The sequence below is a fragment of the Doryrhamphus excisus genome, linkage group LG14 (assembly GCF_037039965.1).
Source record: "Doryrhamphus excisus strain RoL-2023G ecotype Guam linkage group LG14, RoL_Dexc_Guam_v1.1, whole genome shotgun sequence".
Lineage (NCBI taxonomy): Eukaryota > Metazoa > Chordata > Actinopteri > Syngnathiformes > Syngnathidae > Doryrhamphus > Doryrhamphus excisus.
In genome coordinates, this window is record NC_136370.1 from 6,202,505 (window position 1) to 6,219,542 (window position 17,038).

Below are 17,038 nucleotides of genomic sequence, written 5' to 3' on the forward strand. Positions count from 1 at the left end.
TATAAAGCAGTGTGAGAGAATGTGCGAGTGCATGTCGAGGAGAGCGCACACAAGAAACAAAAGCACGCAGGCAAAATGTGTAAAGCCACCGATTTAAACAGAAGATGACAAAGAAAGTCAGACAGAGGGCGCAAACTGCCCTCAGGCAAGATGGCCGGGCCCCTTGCTACCCTTGCGGTACGTGCGGACAGGCAGAGTGGGGAGGGGGGGGGCCCTGGAGCTGCCCTCGGCACTGTGTGAGCATATATAAGCAAAGAGGGAGAACCAAGGAAAAATACATATCTACCCATCTATATCAATTATAGTATGAATTCCCCATTACTTTTACTGGACATTTTTCCCAAACAACTTTCTTAAGGCATGTTATTGATTAGAATGGGATTACGGTTAGGGATAATTGCCCCACCTGTTTATTGTCAAGGAAATATCTGATGCTGGCTCCAAAATAGATAATAATAAATAATTCATTCATTCATTTTCTACCGCTTATCCTCGTGAGGGTCCCAGCTGTCTTTGGGCGAGAGGGTACACCCTGGACTGGTGGCCAGCCAATCACAGGGCACATATAGACAAACAACCATTCACACTCACATTCATACCTATGGACAATTTGGAGTGGCCAATTAACCTAGCATGTTTTTGGAATGTGGGAGGAAACCGGAGTACCTGGAGAAAACCCACGCATGCACGGGGAGAACATGTAAACTCCACACAGCCCCTCTTTGACATAATAATATAAGCATAATCTTATAATCTATCTTGCATAATAATGCAAGATATAATTCAATAAAGCTTGCATTCGAGGAAACAGATCAATAACCGAACAGACTGGCTTCTATACAAAATGTCTGCCTAATCATGCTAAAATGTTAGTTAATATAGAAAATTACATATGCAAGGGGAGGGGTGCCCAATGAAGAGCAGACTCACATGCCTAGACAGGCAAGGCTATCTTTCAATCAGGTCATAAGCATGTGGAGGACAAGTGGTCTCTAGAAGGGCTGCAACAAACCATGCTGATTAATCAGAAGCTTCTTGTTTCGATTAATCAGTTAGGCCTCAGTTAATCAATTTCAACCAAACTCAAACAGATTGTGGTTTGGTCCGCAACTTAATCTGGTTTTGCCTAAAACACAAAAGATAACAGCTCTGATGACTAAGACCAGTTTAAAAATATTCATATTTGAGAAGATATTTACATTTTTTATATCAAAACCGATTAATCGATTGTTGTTGATTCATTGGATAATCGATTATACAAAGATTCACTGAATAAGGGTTGCGGCTCTAATCTCTAGCTTCCAGCAGATAATCAAAGCAAGTCAGTGACACCACTGTGTATCTTAGCAGAAATACATATGTATGCTAGTGCATAATTATAACTAATATGTGTTTTCATGTAAACTGATTTAAAACCATTGTTGTATTGGATCATACTATATCATAGTATAATATTTCCTCCATTTTACAGGTAAAATGGGATAAAAATTTTTTGTAACCTGGCCATCTGTGAAGCCCAAAGCCAGTTCTCCTTTAACATTAAACTTAAACTAAACACTTAATATAAAACTTTAATTATCTGATAAAACAAAAAAAAGAAAACAACCTCACCCCCTTTGGGTGTGATTTACCAAGTACGACAGATTAAGAGCGGCGACACGATTCTGTAATCCCGCTGTGCAGTTTACAACGACCCTTCGGAGGACCAGATGGAACCAGACAAGTAAGGGCTCTATGAGACAGCGCTAATGGGATACTAAGTGACTGGGAATCCGAAGAGGACGACTTGTAAAATATCTCAGGCGCTGTGACATGCGTCATGAACCTTAGCCGACAGGAGCAAGTTTTAGCGGCACTCTGAGAGATGGCTCCTGAAAAGCAGTTGCGCACATGTCAGCAGAAAAAAAACAATGCTATGGAAAAGTTATACAAGTTTGACTAACTTTTTCCAAATCAAGAAGGTCATAAGAGGCCAACCAAAGTGATAGAACTATGACACACCTTGATGAGGCTCAACAGTTCATAAAGGTCCTCCACTTCGTCCCCTTCTGTCTGATGGTAGTGCCTGCTGGTGTCCAAGCTGGAGCCCTGAATGGTGCGTCGATATAACGGCAAGTCCATGGCCTCAGCGTACAGCTCGATGGCCTGGTGACCCACAGTTTGGTACATGTAGCTGTCCAACTCATCTGCGACGTGAAAAAAAAGAACATGTTCAAGCTATTTGTGTTCCAAACACAAATCAAATACCAAAAACACACAAATACAATAAAACACATGCAATGTGCAAAATAAAAATGCCACAATCACATGAACGTTGTAGGTTCAAAAACAAATGCAAAAGAAATGTGCTGAAAATGCCAAAAACACACACAAACACAAAAAACTTTGTGTGGAAGTTAGCCAGGCTCAATGAAAAGGTACTTTTTTCCAGGTATTTGTTCAACACATTTGAACGTAGTATTGTAGAACAACTGATTTTTACAACCAAAACATGAAGAAATTCCGCCAACTTTCCTCTGGACATCCCGTTTATGTCTTAGAGGTCCCAGGTAGGCTAGCTAACGTCTGCTTTGTTCAAGAAACTTGCAGCATTTCTCACAGTAGTCTTGGGTCTCAGTGTTCATTCAGTGTCATTCTTAAAGCCTGTATTGTAGTCCTGTGAGACACTACGCCGTCCCTTCCGATGCTATCGGGATCCGGTCTTTGTTGGGGTTGAGCGAGTGGCATATAATTCTCTGTTGAATCACTAGGTTGTTGCGCTGTTTTCCATATCGTCAACTCAGTGAGCAAAACCTGAACAACTCTCTCTATTCGCTTGTTAGCTTCCTTTACTGCGAGCAAACAACGGCAAATAAAAAGAGACTGTGGGTGTCACTCGACCTGAAACTAATCAATGTGTTACAACAGTTGTTTTTATTGCAAATCTTCCTCTGAAATCATAGAAGAAGGTGTTACTCAAAGTTGCCTGTGTGGGCTGTCCCATTCACACAGGAATTGTAAATTATGCAAATTAGATGTGACGTTAGTTCAACTAATGGCTACTTTCCTTACTGAGCAGTGGCAACAATGCAGCACACACCCTCACCTGTGTCAGCAGGACGCAAGTTGGCCAGAGCTGCAATCTGATGACCAGCAGCAACACACTGCATCATGTTGTAGCAGCTGTCTTTTCCTCCACTGGAATACAACACAGCATACAGTGTATATTTATGCATGTTTTTAATATGGTGATTAACATTTGAAAAAGCTTTACTGTTTGTTCTAAAAGTCTCATCGGCTCTCATAGCAGTTTTAACACACTTTAGTGGACATCGGTGCAGATTCAATGCAACGTTGTTGTTTCAAATGATGGACAGCATCAGCACATCAAACTTTCACAGACATTTAAAACCAGAAATGCTCTACCTTATTAACGCGACTACCTTCATCTTCTGACTCTTTTCTTAGTCCAAAACTCAAAAAATTCAAACATTAATCATTGTAATCTAAGGTTAAATGAGTATTTAAAACATACAACCCAGCATCGCAGCCGGTGCTTGAGCTGCATGTATACAACAACACGCGACAGCCTTACTTCCGGGTTGTTAAAGGACCCAAAACTGTCAGCACGGTGCCCTCGCATATGCCTGATTAAAAATATGCGACTACACGTCAAAAGTCACTATCTCTATTTCTCGTTCTCTCCACATAGACCCTTCTGAATTGAAATTAAAGTTAGTTTTGCACCTATTTAGCTGAGTAAAACATGAGCTTTCAGTTGGATGCAGTACAGTTCTGCACAATGACACAAGAACGTGCCAGCAGACCTCAACTAAGAACTCATGTTAGAGATATTTTTTTATATATTTTTTATTTTAAATGTTGGGTATTGCACATCCCAACCCCTTGATCAAAACTATATGAAAAACTATATTTTGTAAAAGTTACAATGTACATATTAATGCACTCAGTATTGCTTTAAACTCCTCCACACTGACACACATCCTTTGACTCATGTCTCTCCAGGGAGACCCAAAAGTCCATGCACAGGTATTCAAACACACACACACATGCACACACACGCACGCACATAGGGTTTTTTCTCTGAGGGAGCCCTTTTTCGCACAGAGGAAAAACCTTTGATGCTCTTTTTGCTCTCTGTTGTTGTGCCAAAGCAGAATAATTGCACTGCTTTTGTGTGCTGTGCTCACCTTCTACCCCTAAGCGGGCCAAAGGCAACGGATTCTGTTTTGAGTGTACAAAATGGAGAGAGACACCTCTTCAGCCCAACGCTGTTAACCACGTTCCCTTGTAGTCTTTTTTTTTGTTGTTGTTGTTCTCATTATGTGGCAAAATCTACACATGAGCATTATTTATGTCCCCAAAACTGCCTGCTGTTGTGCACATGACAACACAACAATGTCTTTTTCTCAATTTACATGGATCTATTGAGTCAGTTCTTTCATTATGTACAATAATTTCTCACCTGGAAGTCTACAATAACAATACAAACTCCCTCAAGCCAGATAGACATAATGTTAGGTAGGTAATATTCCTTTTTAGTGCTTAGAGAGGTGAATAAAGACACCATAAAGCCGCCATGACAGCACATTTCACAAAAGTCAGTAGGCCCCTCACATTGCTGCAACCATTTTTTTTAAATCACAATATACAGTATCTCTTGAATGGGTAATACTACAGAAAGTAAACCTCATTAATCCATTCGAGAAGATCCAACTCTAACCAAATACATTTTACTCGTTTAAAATATATGTAAATCCAATTAATCTTCTCAAGAAAGCCAAACACAAAACGCCTTATTATAGTCTTACAAATATAGTTTTACATGCAGAAAACAATTTGTAATGCATATAAATGACAAATGCAAGAAATAAATGAACATTTTTACCTTGACTGAATGTGTGAAAAGCATATTCATTGTCTCCGTGTTTCTTGACTTTACAACATTTACTTAACTTTACATAAACAGTACTCTACTCTACTGCAATTTATCATGATGAGGTGTTTTCAGCTGGGATAGGCTCCAGCATACCCTTGGATGCATGGACAGTTGATGGACCCTGCTTCAAACACCTTGCAAAGGTCAACACTGAGATCAGATTGCATTTATACCAAAGAAAATATTTAATATTTTTGTCATATATTTTTTCACATAACTATGGCTTCAAATCTATGGCATCAAGGTCTGGGGCTCCATGTGTGCTGCTGGTTCATTGAGGGAGACATGATTTGCTGTCCATGAAAATCAGTCAACACTTAGCCATTAGACATAGACATAGACATAGACATGGACATGGACATGGACATAGACATAGACATAGACATAGACATAGACATGGACATGGACATGGACATGGACATGGACATGGACATGGACATGGACATAGACTTTCTTAATTGTCATTGCACAATATCACAGCAGTGAAATTGCCAACGAAATGTCGTTGCCTGGCTCCCGTGTAATAATAAATAATAAATAATAAATAATAAATAATAAATAATAAATAATAAATAATAAATAATAAATAATAAATAATAAATAATAAATAATAAATAATAAATAATAAATAATAAATAATAAATAATAAATAATAAATAATAAATGGCGGTCGAGTGGTTAGCGCGCAGACCTCACAGCTAGGAGACCAGGGTTCAATTCCACTCTGCCATTTCTGTGTGGAGTTTGCATGCGTGGGTTTTTTCCGGGTACTCCGGTTTCCTCCCACATTCCAAAAACATGCTAGGTTAATTGGCCACTCCAAATTGTCCATAGGTATGAATGTGAGTGTGAATGGTTGTTTGTCTATATGTGCCCTGTGATTGGCTGGCGACCAGTCCGGGGTGTGCCCCGCCTCTCGCCCAAAAGACAGCTGGGATAGGCTCCAGCACCCCCGCGACCCTCGTGAGGAAAAATAAATAATAAATAATAAATAATAAATAATAAATAATAAATAATAAATAATAAATAATAAATAATAAATAATAAATAATAAATAATAAATAATAAATAATAAATAATAAATAATAAATAATAAATAATAAACAGCTGGCAACACAAGTGTGCACACTTCACAGTGAACATGTCCAAATGTGTGACTAGCTACTAGTAACTAGCTAGCGTTGCCTTAATCTTCTTGGGTATGGACTTGACCAGAGCTACACAGGTTGTCACTGGAATCCTCTTCCACTCATATATGCCTACCCATCATCTCATCTCATCCTCAGCGAGGCAGTTATCATCTTGGAGGTGTGTTTGGGCTCCTTATCATGCTGGGAAAGTGTCAAATGGCCCGGTACATGTTGCAATTCATGTTTTCATTCAATGAACCGCAGCTCCCCAATCCTGGGGCAGCACTCATGCAGCCCCAGACTATAATGCCGCCATGTAGGAAAGACACAGTTATCTTGCTTACTCACTTGTGTTGTCAGCTATTTGATAGTAGATTTATACTGCTATACAAGCTGTACATTGATTTTTCTAAAGTATATGCAAATTTGCTTTCTATGCAATTTTTTTCCTTGACGTGATATATTGACATAAAAATGCGAGGGGTGAACATGCTTTTGTGATACACTGCATATGCGTTTTCTTAATAATAGCCTCATATGGGGTTTGTTGTTGTGAACTCATTATTAGAGCTGCTATATTCATAAAACTTCCTGAGGCAATTCCCATTAAAGCCCCCAGGATGTCACAAATGCAAAATGTCCCCACTTATTGTTTTTAATTTATATAGTTTATTACGCAGACACAACAAGGCGGCACCGATTCCACTCAGGGTAGCATTTTGCTGATGTTTAAAAAAAAAAGCAAAAGCGTTTTATACTCGTATTGTTGGTGCTTTTAAAAAAGTGTTGATGGATAGCCCAACAGAGACAGAAGCAACGGATGCGAATATGAGACGCATAAATATGAAAGCCAGGCGGCAGGAATCAAATGACACCCCTGGCCCTCTTTTTTGTCCTAAAAGAGCATGTGTGCATATGACAGGTGATTTACACGGACACACAGGCTAATTCTTGTCACGCAAGGACACAAAAAGTTTGCCTGTAATGAGAAGCTGCGCCTCAAATCACTGGACGATAAATTGAGTGTCACAACAGGCCGGCCAAGGTTGCACTATAGAGTGGCCGGAACACACACACACACACACACACACACACACACACTACTAGTGCCTTAAAAGACAGCACATGACAAAGCAAGTGTGTATGTTGCATAGCATCATCATGTATTAGATGTCTTTTATTCAAATAAAGTACAGGAATTTTATCGAACTATATATAGAGTTAAATAACAGTTTCATCTCATGCAACCCCAAGGTCGTAAAAATCCATCATTGTCAGGAATACGCTTCTAACCTTGCACAAAAATGTTTTGAAGAAAGGAGGATGACAGTTAAAGTGAAAAGTTGCAGTTTATCTCACATACAATCTTAACATTCCTAATTTTAATATATGTGTACATTCATTTTACTGAACAACATTCATTCATTCATTCATTTTCTACCGCTATTTCCTCACGAGGGTCGCAGGGGTGCTGGAGCCTATCCCAGCTGTCTTTGAGCGAGAGGGTACACCCTGGACTGATGGCCAGCCAATCACAGGGCACATATAGACAAACAACCATTCACACTCACATTCATACCTATGGACAATTTGGAGTGGCCAATTAACCTAGCATGTTTTTGGAATGTGGGAGGAAACCGGAGTACCCGGAGAAAACCCACGCATGCACGGGGAGAACATGCAAACTCCACACAGAGATGGCCGAGGGTGGAATTGAACCCTGGTCTCCTAGCTGTGAGGTCTGCGCGCTAACCACTCGACCGCTGTGCCGCCCTGTACAACATTATTCTCATAAAATTGCGAATTAATTCTCATAGAATTATACTTTTTTGTTATAGTATTATGACTTTATTCTTATAATTCCACTGGATTTTTGTTGTTCCTCAACAGTCCTTCCTGTTAATACACTTATCTTATTCTCACGAGGAGAATTTTTCTGGTCCCTATCCTGTCTTCAGGCGAGAGGCGGGGTACACCCTGGACTGGTGGCCAGCCAATCACAGGGCACATATAGACAAACAACCATTCACACTCACATTCATACCTATGGACAATTTGGAGTGGCCAATTAACCTAGCATGTTTTTGGAATGAACTCACAGGGAGAACATGCAAAATCCACACAAAGATGCACCATTTAACTATTTTTTATAGCTGGCAGCATTCACTATTAATTTCTGAAAAGCAGCAAGACAGGGAAGCTGCGAAATTCAAAGAGGCAAGGGGATTAGTGTATCTCATAATTATTATTATATACATTGCATTTTTTTATTTTCTAAAAATTATGGTAATGGTAATGGTAATGGTAATGGTAATGGTAATGGTAATGGTAATGGTAATGGTAATGGTAATGGTAATGGTAATGGTTTTATTTCATTTGAACATGCATCAGATTACAATTGAGTGCATCCCATAATCAGTTCACAGTTCCACATGTCCAAAAGGAGTAGGAAGAAGCAAAGCTTATTAAATCCTACCCCTCCATCTGGTACTTTTACAATCAGTAACTGTTACATTTGTTCACTTCCTGCTTTCCATAATACAGTTTAAGGTTGTTGGGTTTTTTTTTAATAATGCACCTCACACCAAACAGCATGATTTTAGTTTTACTTAGGTTCAAGGACAATTAGGACTTTACAGTGTCCACATAAAAATAAGACTTATTTTTTAATGTTATGACTAGGGATGTCCGAAAACCAATATGCCGACATTGTCCAACTCTCAATTTCCGATACTGATATCAGTCGATACCAATACCGATATGTGTACCATGACATATCTCCAAGCATGTGTTGTATACAGTATTTACAGGTTTTCATTATTGGTAAAAAGAAATCAGATATTGTTATTGGGTTGATAATATTCCGTATCCATAGTGATGACTTTTTATTATAATTCAATGACTCAAGTTTGAAATGATTTGTTTTCATGTTAACATATATACAGAGCATTTTAAGAACTTGTACGATATTACAACTTTTGTACTGACCGAAACACACATTTTTTCTTACAATTGTACAATTTGATTGTGTTTATTCTTATAAAAGTATCACTTTTTTGTGGGAAAATTGCATGTTTTGTAGTATGCTTCCTCAAGTACAACATTAGATGGTGACACCCTGACACTGGAACACATTATTTGTGCTTTCATTATTTCCTATGGGAGAAAATATTGGTAATTGTTCAACCCTGGAGGTTCAACTGTATGATGTTATTTCCATGTGAGTTTGCCAAGAGGCAGATAAAGGACTCATCCATCACCTGCAAGTCAAAGCAATTGCGAGATTTTCGGGGGTAGAAAATTGGTGTTTCATTGGGAAAATGAGGAAAAATCATAGAAAAGTAAAAGTGGGTCTAAATGAGGTTTGATGACCGCCAAATCTTATTTTAAACCTGCAATACATTTGCTGTACGTTGTTAACTCCACTCTGACATTGCCTCCATCAGGGGCTCATTTTCTCAAGAACCATCAACATAATGATACCTCTTTAGTGCCTTACCACATCCAAATCAGTTAGTAAACAACCCAAACGGGGACCTGTACCCATTTTTACAGACAATTAACTGTTATCACGAGAGGCCTAAATGGATTAGTAGGTCCATTAATGTCTGAGGCTAATCGTTCCTTGATTGGAAATGTGAGACAATGTGAAAATAGAAAGTGGAGCTTTGATCCAAATTGTCTACAACAAGGGTTCCCCCTGGTCTTCAAACACTAACAGTGTTTTTGTCTCAATACCCCCATGAAGACTTGGCTCTTACCCCCATCTCTCCGTCTGGCTTTTTGCATAAAAGTGGATGACTAATGTTTCACCCTCCTACTCTTTGCATAAAAGCTAACTATTATTTCAACCTCCGAATCATAAATTAGATAAGTAAAGCATTGCTGAATCACTCCCACTCCCATTTATAATTCTATTAGGATAATCTAGATTGCTTTGGACTGTATTTAATCAAGAGATATTTCACATTTTGGATGATTTGCATAATGGAAAAGGAACGAAACAAACAAAACATCCTAATATAAGACAAATTAAATTATATGCTTGGGTTTTATGGTTAATTGGCATTTGGGAAAAGTCTATCAAACATTATCTCTATTGCATGTTTTTTTTTCATACATCCTATTATGCATAAATAAAAAATATATAAAAAATTTAAATAATAAATAAACATTAAAATACTATGCATAAAAAATATATAAACAATAAAATAATAATGATAATAATACGTACTGTAGAATGTTTTATTAAAATATACAATACAATATTAAGAATATTAATAACTATATACGTATATAATAATAAAACACAAACAATGTAATAACAGTGTAATGTAACAATGTAATAATATGTTTTTCTACAGTACAGATAATAAAAGTATATATAAAAGTGGAGTGTAAACAACTACTAAATACTTGCTTTGTTGTTTCATGCTCTGTAATTAAATTGTCATAAAATATGGCATTCCAGTGAATGCAAAGAGTTATGTATAAAACTGCTAAAACAATACTTTTTTTATATTAATAAAGCATGAAATAATAAAGAGAAATTATTGAGTGAAAATAAAAAAAATTAAAACATGTAAAAAAAAATTTAAAAATGTGAGATAATGATGGGGATTTAAAAATGTGAAAAAAATGTTTTATTGAAAATACCTGAATGATTGTTTTTAAACATGTATGTATTTTTCAATATTATCATTATTATACATTCTATACCAGGTCTCCCCGTGCGTGTGTGAGTTTTCTCCGGGTTTCCTCCCACATTCCAAAAACATGCTAGGTTAATTGGTGAATCCAAATTGTCCATAGGTATGAATGTGAGTGTGAATGGTTGTTTGTCTATATGTGCCCTGTGATTGGCTGGCCATCAGTCCAGGGTGTACCCCGCCTCTCTCCCAAAACAGTATCACTCTCATTAAGGAGGCAGCCTCGGTGTACCTAATATTGTGTCTATTTACAACAGCGGTCTAAAACTCAATTTACCTGGGGGCCACTGGAGCTAGAGTCTGGGCGAAGCTGGGCCGAATCAGGTTTTCCAAAAAAAAAAAAAAAAAAATTATTAAAAACAGAAAAATATACAAACTTTTTCAGTGCTTTGGTTCCAATTTTCTACAATAAAAGCTCTGATAAAACATTCCACTGTTCTCAAATATGTTCATTTTTATTTTTCTGCACAAAATAAGATGAAAAATAAATAAACAAATCAAGAATAAAGAAAATCAATAAATCAGTAATAAATAAATAAATATAATAATAATAAAACGACAAATAATAAAAACTTAAGAAACCACATATAGTTGGTGGGTAGACAAATTATTTTTTTCAGATTAAAATGAACAAAGCATTATTAGAGCCCTGTAGACATGACAAAACACGACTATAGTCACATTTATACTCTTTTTATTTACAACATATTGCGCAACTGCAGGGTCTTGAGACACATGCTAACTCGCAAACTAGAGAGCTAGCGACCTAAACGGTAGCCTTCAAGTTATTTCCTTTAAACTTAAATAGCCAAAAACTTACCACTTCCACACGGATAGGGAGGATAACTATTAACAGTTATTTAACCTTTAACATGAACATTAATCAAACGTAATAATTTTTTCTGGGTACATGATACCATACAGCATCCATATCAAACTTGCGCGGGCCGCACTAACATTAAACTTTCATATCAAGGCGGGGGCCTCAAATTAGTGTCCTGCGGGCCACATCTGGCCCGCGGGCCGCGTGTTTGAGACCCCTGATTTACAACGACAAACCATGAAGCTAAATCCTCCAGAAATCGTTTTCAGACTCATTCTAATCAAAGCGATAATTTACCGACTCTTAAAGAAAACTTTCCAGCATCCAAGCCAGGCGGATCATCCTTTTAGTACAAATGTAATTTCCTCAATATCTGTCCTTGATGTGAAGTCTTTTGACTTTTCTTCCAACTTCCATCCCATAGACCACCAAATTACAGCCCTATAGTGCTTGAAGCCGAGTGAAGCTGCAGCCAAAAGGATGTGGTCCATGAAAGCAGGGCCCCTGTCCCGATAATTACGATGCTGCCAAAGCAAACTGTGCACGCATGGCTATCACCTGAGCCAAGCGCTGATACAAGATCTTGGACTAATGGTTTGCAGAGACGCCGCATTGTAGGATCCAAACCGCTAGACCCCATCTTATACGTTACACATCTGACTGATGCAGCAGAGATACACACATAAACACCATTTGTTGTCATGTCTAACAATCATCTCTATTAATAGCAACGTTTACAAAAGCTAGTGTTGGTAAATTTGTGCGCCAGAATCCAGGAAATAGCTCACCATTAGAATACTGGAGAATAATAATCCCTCGCCTTACCTCCCACCCACACACCGTGGCTTCAAACATCTTCCCGGGCCTGTTATGGCTTCCCCTTATGATCAAGTGTGACACTCTGCAAACAAAAAAGCCTCAGCCCTCTTGTGGTTCCTTCTTGCTTTTCTTGGATCATTCCAGTCCACACGGTGCCAAGTTGGCTTGGCAAAACAAGGCCCTTCATATCTCTGGAGTGAGTGTGTGTGTGTGTGTGTGTGTGTGTGTGTGGATGCAGTGAGTTTGTCACAGGACCAGTGTTTGGGTTTTCTTCTTTGGAATGACATCACCCGTACTCAAAACCATCACCGCGTTGTCTGTCAAGCTCTGTTGGATTTGAACCACAATTGTGGCGATTGTGGATTAAAAATCACTGTCACTCATTCATTCATTCATTTTCTACCGCTTTTTCCTCACGAGGGTCGCGGGGGGTGCTGGAGCCTATCCCAGCCAATCACAGGGCACATATAGACAAACAACCACTCACACTCACATTCATACCTATGGACAATTTGGAGTGGCCAATTAACCTAGCATGTTTTTGGAATGTGGGAGGAAACCGGAGTACCCGGAGAAAACCCACGCATGCACGGGGAGAACATGCAAACTCCACACAGAGATGGCCGAGGGTGGAATTGAACCCTGGTCTCCTAGCTGTGAGGTCTGCGCGCTAACCACTAGAGCGCCGTGCTGCCCCACTGTCACTCAATGCTTGTAATTTTTTTTTTATATACGGAAAAAATAGTTGGGCACCAACCAATCAGGTACAAGCACCAAATCAGACCCCATTTTGTTAAATCCAAAGGCAGTTGGTACATTTTTTTATATGTCCTGTTTATGGTCGCTGGTGAGTTGGAGCTTATCCCAGCTGACTTTAAAACATCCATCCATCCATTTTCTTTACCGCTTATCCTCATGAGGGTCACAGGCATGCTGGAGCCTATGCAAGCTGCCTTCGGGCAAGTGGCGGGCTACATGCATGCATGTTTTTGGAATGTGGGAGGAAACCAGAGTACTCCGAGAAAACCCACACATCGAACTCCACACAGAGATGCTCGACAAGGGAATCGAACCCGGGACTTGTAGCTGTGTGGCGCTAGCCACTCATCACCGTGCAGCTTCACTTTAAAACATTCATTCATTTTCAACCACTTATCCTCACGAGGGTCACAGGGGTGCTGGAGCCTATCCCAGCTGTCTTCGGGCGAGAGGCGGGGTACACCCTGGACTGGTGGCCAGCCAATCACAGGGCACATATAGACAAACAACCATTCACACTCACATTCATACCTATGGACAATTTGGAGTCACCAATTAACCTAGCATGTTTTTGGAATGTGGGAGGAAACCGGAGTACCCGGAGAAAACTAACGCATGCACGGGAAGAACATGCAAATTCCACACAGAGATGGCCGAGGGTGGGATTGAACCCGTGAAAAAATTACACGGACCAAACAGGAACCAGGATGTCCTGAACCACAACAGAGGATGAGACATTTATCCCGCTTTTCCTGTTACACAGAACCTAGCATATTGTTTCAACTACAGTGGAGTGATACTAATTTCTAAGGCGGAAAATTGCCGGCTTCTCTGCCCATTCTGTTTCAGTGCCTTTTACACAGAACACAGACACATCGTTGCTGGGCAGAATACATAGAGCAACATCATAACTGCCCCTTAAGCTAGAGGAAAAAAAAATGGAAACAGGACAGCCTCTTTTACACAGAGCTCACAGGTTACCGAAAATTCAGCGTTTATCTGCCTTTGCCTTTTACACAAAATATAGCATTATTGTTGCAACTGCTGTAGAGTTCGGCCTGTGCTAAGGCACAAAATTGCCAGATTGTCCGCCCATTCCATTGTCCATCGCTAGGCAGAATTCATAGGGTAATTGAATCATAACTGCCCCATCAACAATAGTGGTACTGTATACAATGCACGGGTGGACAAATGCTGGGTGTTCTGTTCCAGAGGCATTTTTACAGGATCTTCTGTGTCAAAAAAGCTTCCGTGGGACGTCCTGTTGGCTTTTTCCACTAGCATATAGCAATTAATCACAAGTGTGTGATGGTCCAAATCAAATTCACAGAGTGCTGTGTACAAGGCACAAGTGGACAAATGCCAGATTGTCTGTTATTGTTTGTTTTCCCCCCATAAAAAAAACATCTTCTTTTCTTCTTTGCCACATTTCCTTTCATCTCTCCTTCGTCTCCTTCTTGCAGTAAGACGTCACCTGTGCTGAAAAGCCGGCTGCGGGTCAGCCAGACCAACAAAATCAATGCCAGAGAGCACTGTGAGCTCAAGTCTGCCATTTGTCTTGTGGTTTTCCACTCGGAGATATTTGTCTTACGTGCTGTCCAATGTCAACACGTTGCTCTGAATACCATCAGTGCTGTAGGAAAGGAGGTATTCCTTTGGGGAGGATGAGGATTAATGTGAGGCGCACAGCGCAAGGATGGGCCTTGGGAGGAGGGATTGATCACAGCCAGCAGGAGGAGGACAAGGAGATGATTCATAATTGGACAAAAGTTGGGAAAAACAAAACAATTTTGCGCCTCCGCCATCAAAGTGTCACGCCTTGGTCCATTCCGCGGTGGCGGTGTGCAGCCACTGTAAAAGCGGTGACAGGCCGCACGTGAAAAACAGCGTCTGATCATCCTCACCCATTCCTAAAGCGGTGACTAACCATAAATAGCAAACAAAATCCAAGGCCACCAGATGAGAAAGCACCAACGAGATATAGGAGATGACCTCAAGTTTACGAGCTGAAAACCTGTTGATCGTGCACGATTGATATTGAGAGTCTCGGACTGAAGATGGATTCCGGTCGTGCACACTTCTGCCAGGAGCAGCACATCAGCGACTCCTGCTTCTGCTTCTTTTACGAGAAGGATTTCGCCCACTGCACTAGCAGTTACTGGAGTCGGGTGATTAAAGTGTAAAAAAAATAAGTTGGTGATTTAGTGAGTTGCCGCCCTGGTTCCGAAGGGACAGGAAGTTCAAGTCCTTGCAGGGGAGATGCTGTGAAAGGAAAACATGGAAAAGTGTCATGGGAGGAGAGTTGGAAGGTGATGGACTGCAAATCCATGCAAATATCCTAAAATGGCTGTGAGGAGCATTGGGAATTATGCTAAAGCAATCAGATTTTTATTTTGTTGTTTCATTATTTTGCCTGAAAGCTTTTTATGCGAAACACATTTTTTTTGCAGATGTGATTGAATCTATCAAGAAAAATCCCTTTAACCATTTTGATATATTTTTAACACTTGTGATTTTAATTTTTGAAAATATTACATATATATTTACTGGTTTTAAATGTTTTATTTCTCTAAAAATAACAAATAATTAATTAAGTATTATTAATAATTATTATTCATTATTACTATTTATGGCTGCATGGTGGACGAGTGGTTATGTGTGGGTTTTCTCCGGATGAATGTGAGTGTGAATGGTTGTTTGTCTATATGTGCCCTGTGATTGGCTGGCCACCAGTCCAGGGTGTATCCCGCCTCTCGTTCGAAGACAGCTGGGATAGGCTCCAGCACCCCCGCAACTCCTGTTGGGATAAGCAGTAGAAAATGAATGAATGAATGAATGAATTATTTTATTTAATTTTTTACATGTATTCATAATTGTTTGTTTTTACAAATTTTATTTTCTATGTCCGATGTCATGCCTACAATTCCCTTTATGTGTGTATTTTATTTATTTTATTTTCTAACCCAGTCCAAGGTGTACCCCGCCTCTTGCCTGAAGTCAGCTGATACCCCCGCGACCTTAATGAGGATAAGCAGCATACAAAATGGATGGAAAGATTTTTTTTTTACCTATTTATTTGTGTAGATTTGTAATGGTAATGGTGTTATTTCATTTGAACATGCATCAGATTACAATTGAGTGCATCCCATAATCAGTTCACAGTTCCACATGTCCAAAAGGAGTAGGAAGAAGCAAAGCTTATTAAATCCTACCCCTCCATCTGGTACTTTTACAATCACTAACTGTTACATTTGTTCACTTCCTGCTTTCCATAATACAGTTAAAGGTTTTTTTTAAATAATGCACCTCTTACCGAAGTACAAGGTGATATGAGCATCCAATGCCATAATGGGTACCATAGTAAGTGTCAATATAGTGATATATATAGCACATCATGACTGGTTCAAGACTCTTCATCCTTGTATTTAGCAAACATCAACTGCTTGTATTGTTTCTTGAATTGGCTCATCGTTGTGCATTGTTTGAGGTCCTTACTCAATCCATTCCATAGTTTGATTCCACATACTGAAATGCTATGGCTAGCATAACGTAGTCCTAGCATAGAAGTGTTTCAAATGTACTTCTTCCCTGAGATCATATTTCTCCTCTCTTGTAGAGAAGTATTGGATGACATTTTTAGCTAATTGGTTATTTTTTGGATTTATTTGTGTTATGTGTATTATTAAATTGCTATCTATAGCGCTATCCAGCCAACAATTGTTTTTTTTACATATATGTATAACAGTAAATGTATGTTTTTTACATTTTTATTTCCCATTTTAATTATTTTTCCTTTGTTCTCTTTAACATGGTTACATTTTACGAAAGCCATCAATCGTTGTCGCTACTGTGAGTAGTG

General features: G+C 39.2%; 1 protein-coding gene across 1 annotated transcript in view; it reads right to left on the minus strand.

Annotated features, from left to right (window-relative positions):
- The window catches only part of dph6 (diphthamine biosynthesis 6), a 98,912-nt gene extending 95,327 nt beyond the window's left edge, over window positions 1-3,585 (minus strand). Inside the window, exons 1-3 of the mRNA XM_058091411.2 lie at window positions 3,406-3,585; window positions 3,086-3,177; window positions 2,002-2,186 (exon numbers count right to left, since the gene is read on the minus strand). Coding sequence (XP_057947394.2) covers window positions 2,002-2,186; window positions 3,086-3,177; window positions 3,406-3,428 — 300 coding nt within the window. The 5' untranslated portion in view covers window positions 3,429-3,585. The remainder of the gene's footprint in view (window positions 1-2,001; window positions 2,187-3,085; window positions 3,178-3,405) is intronic.
- Window positions 3,586-17,038: the final 13,453 nt, after the last annotated feature.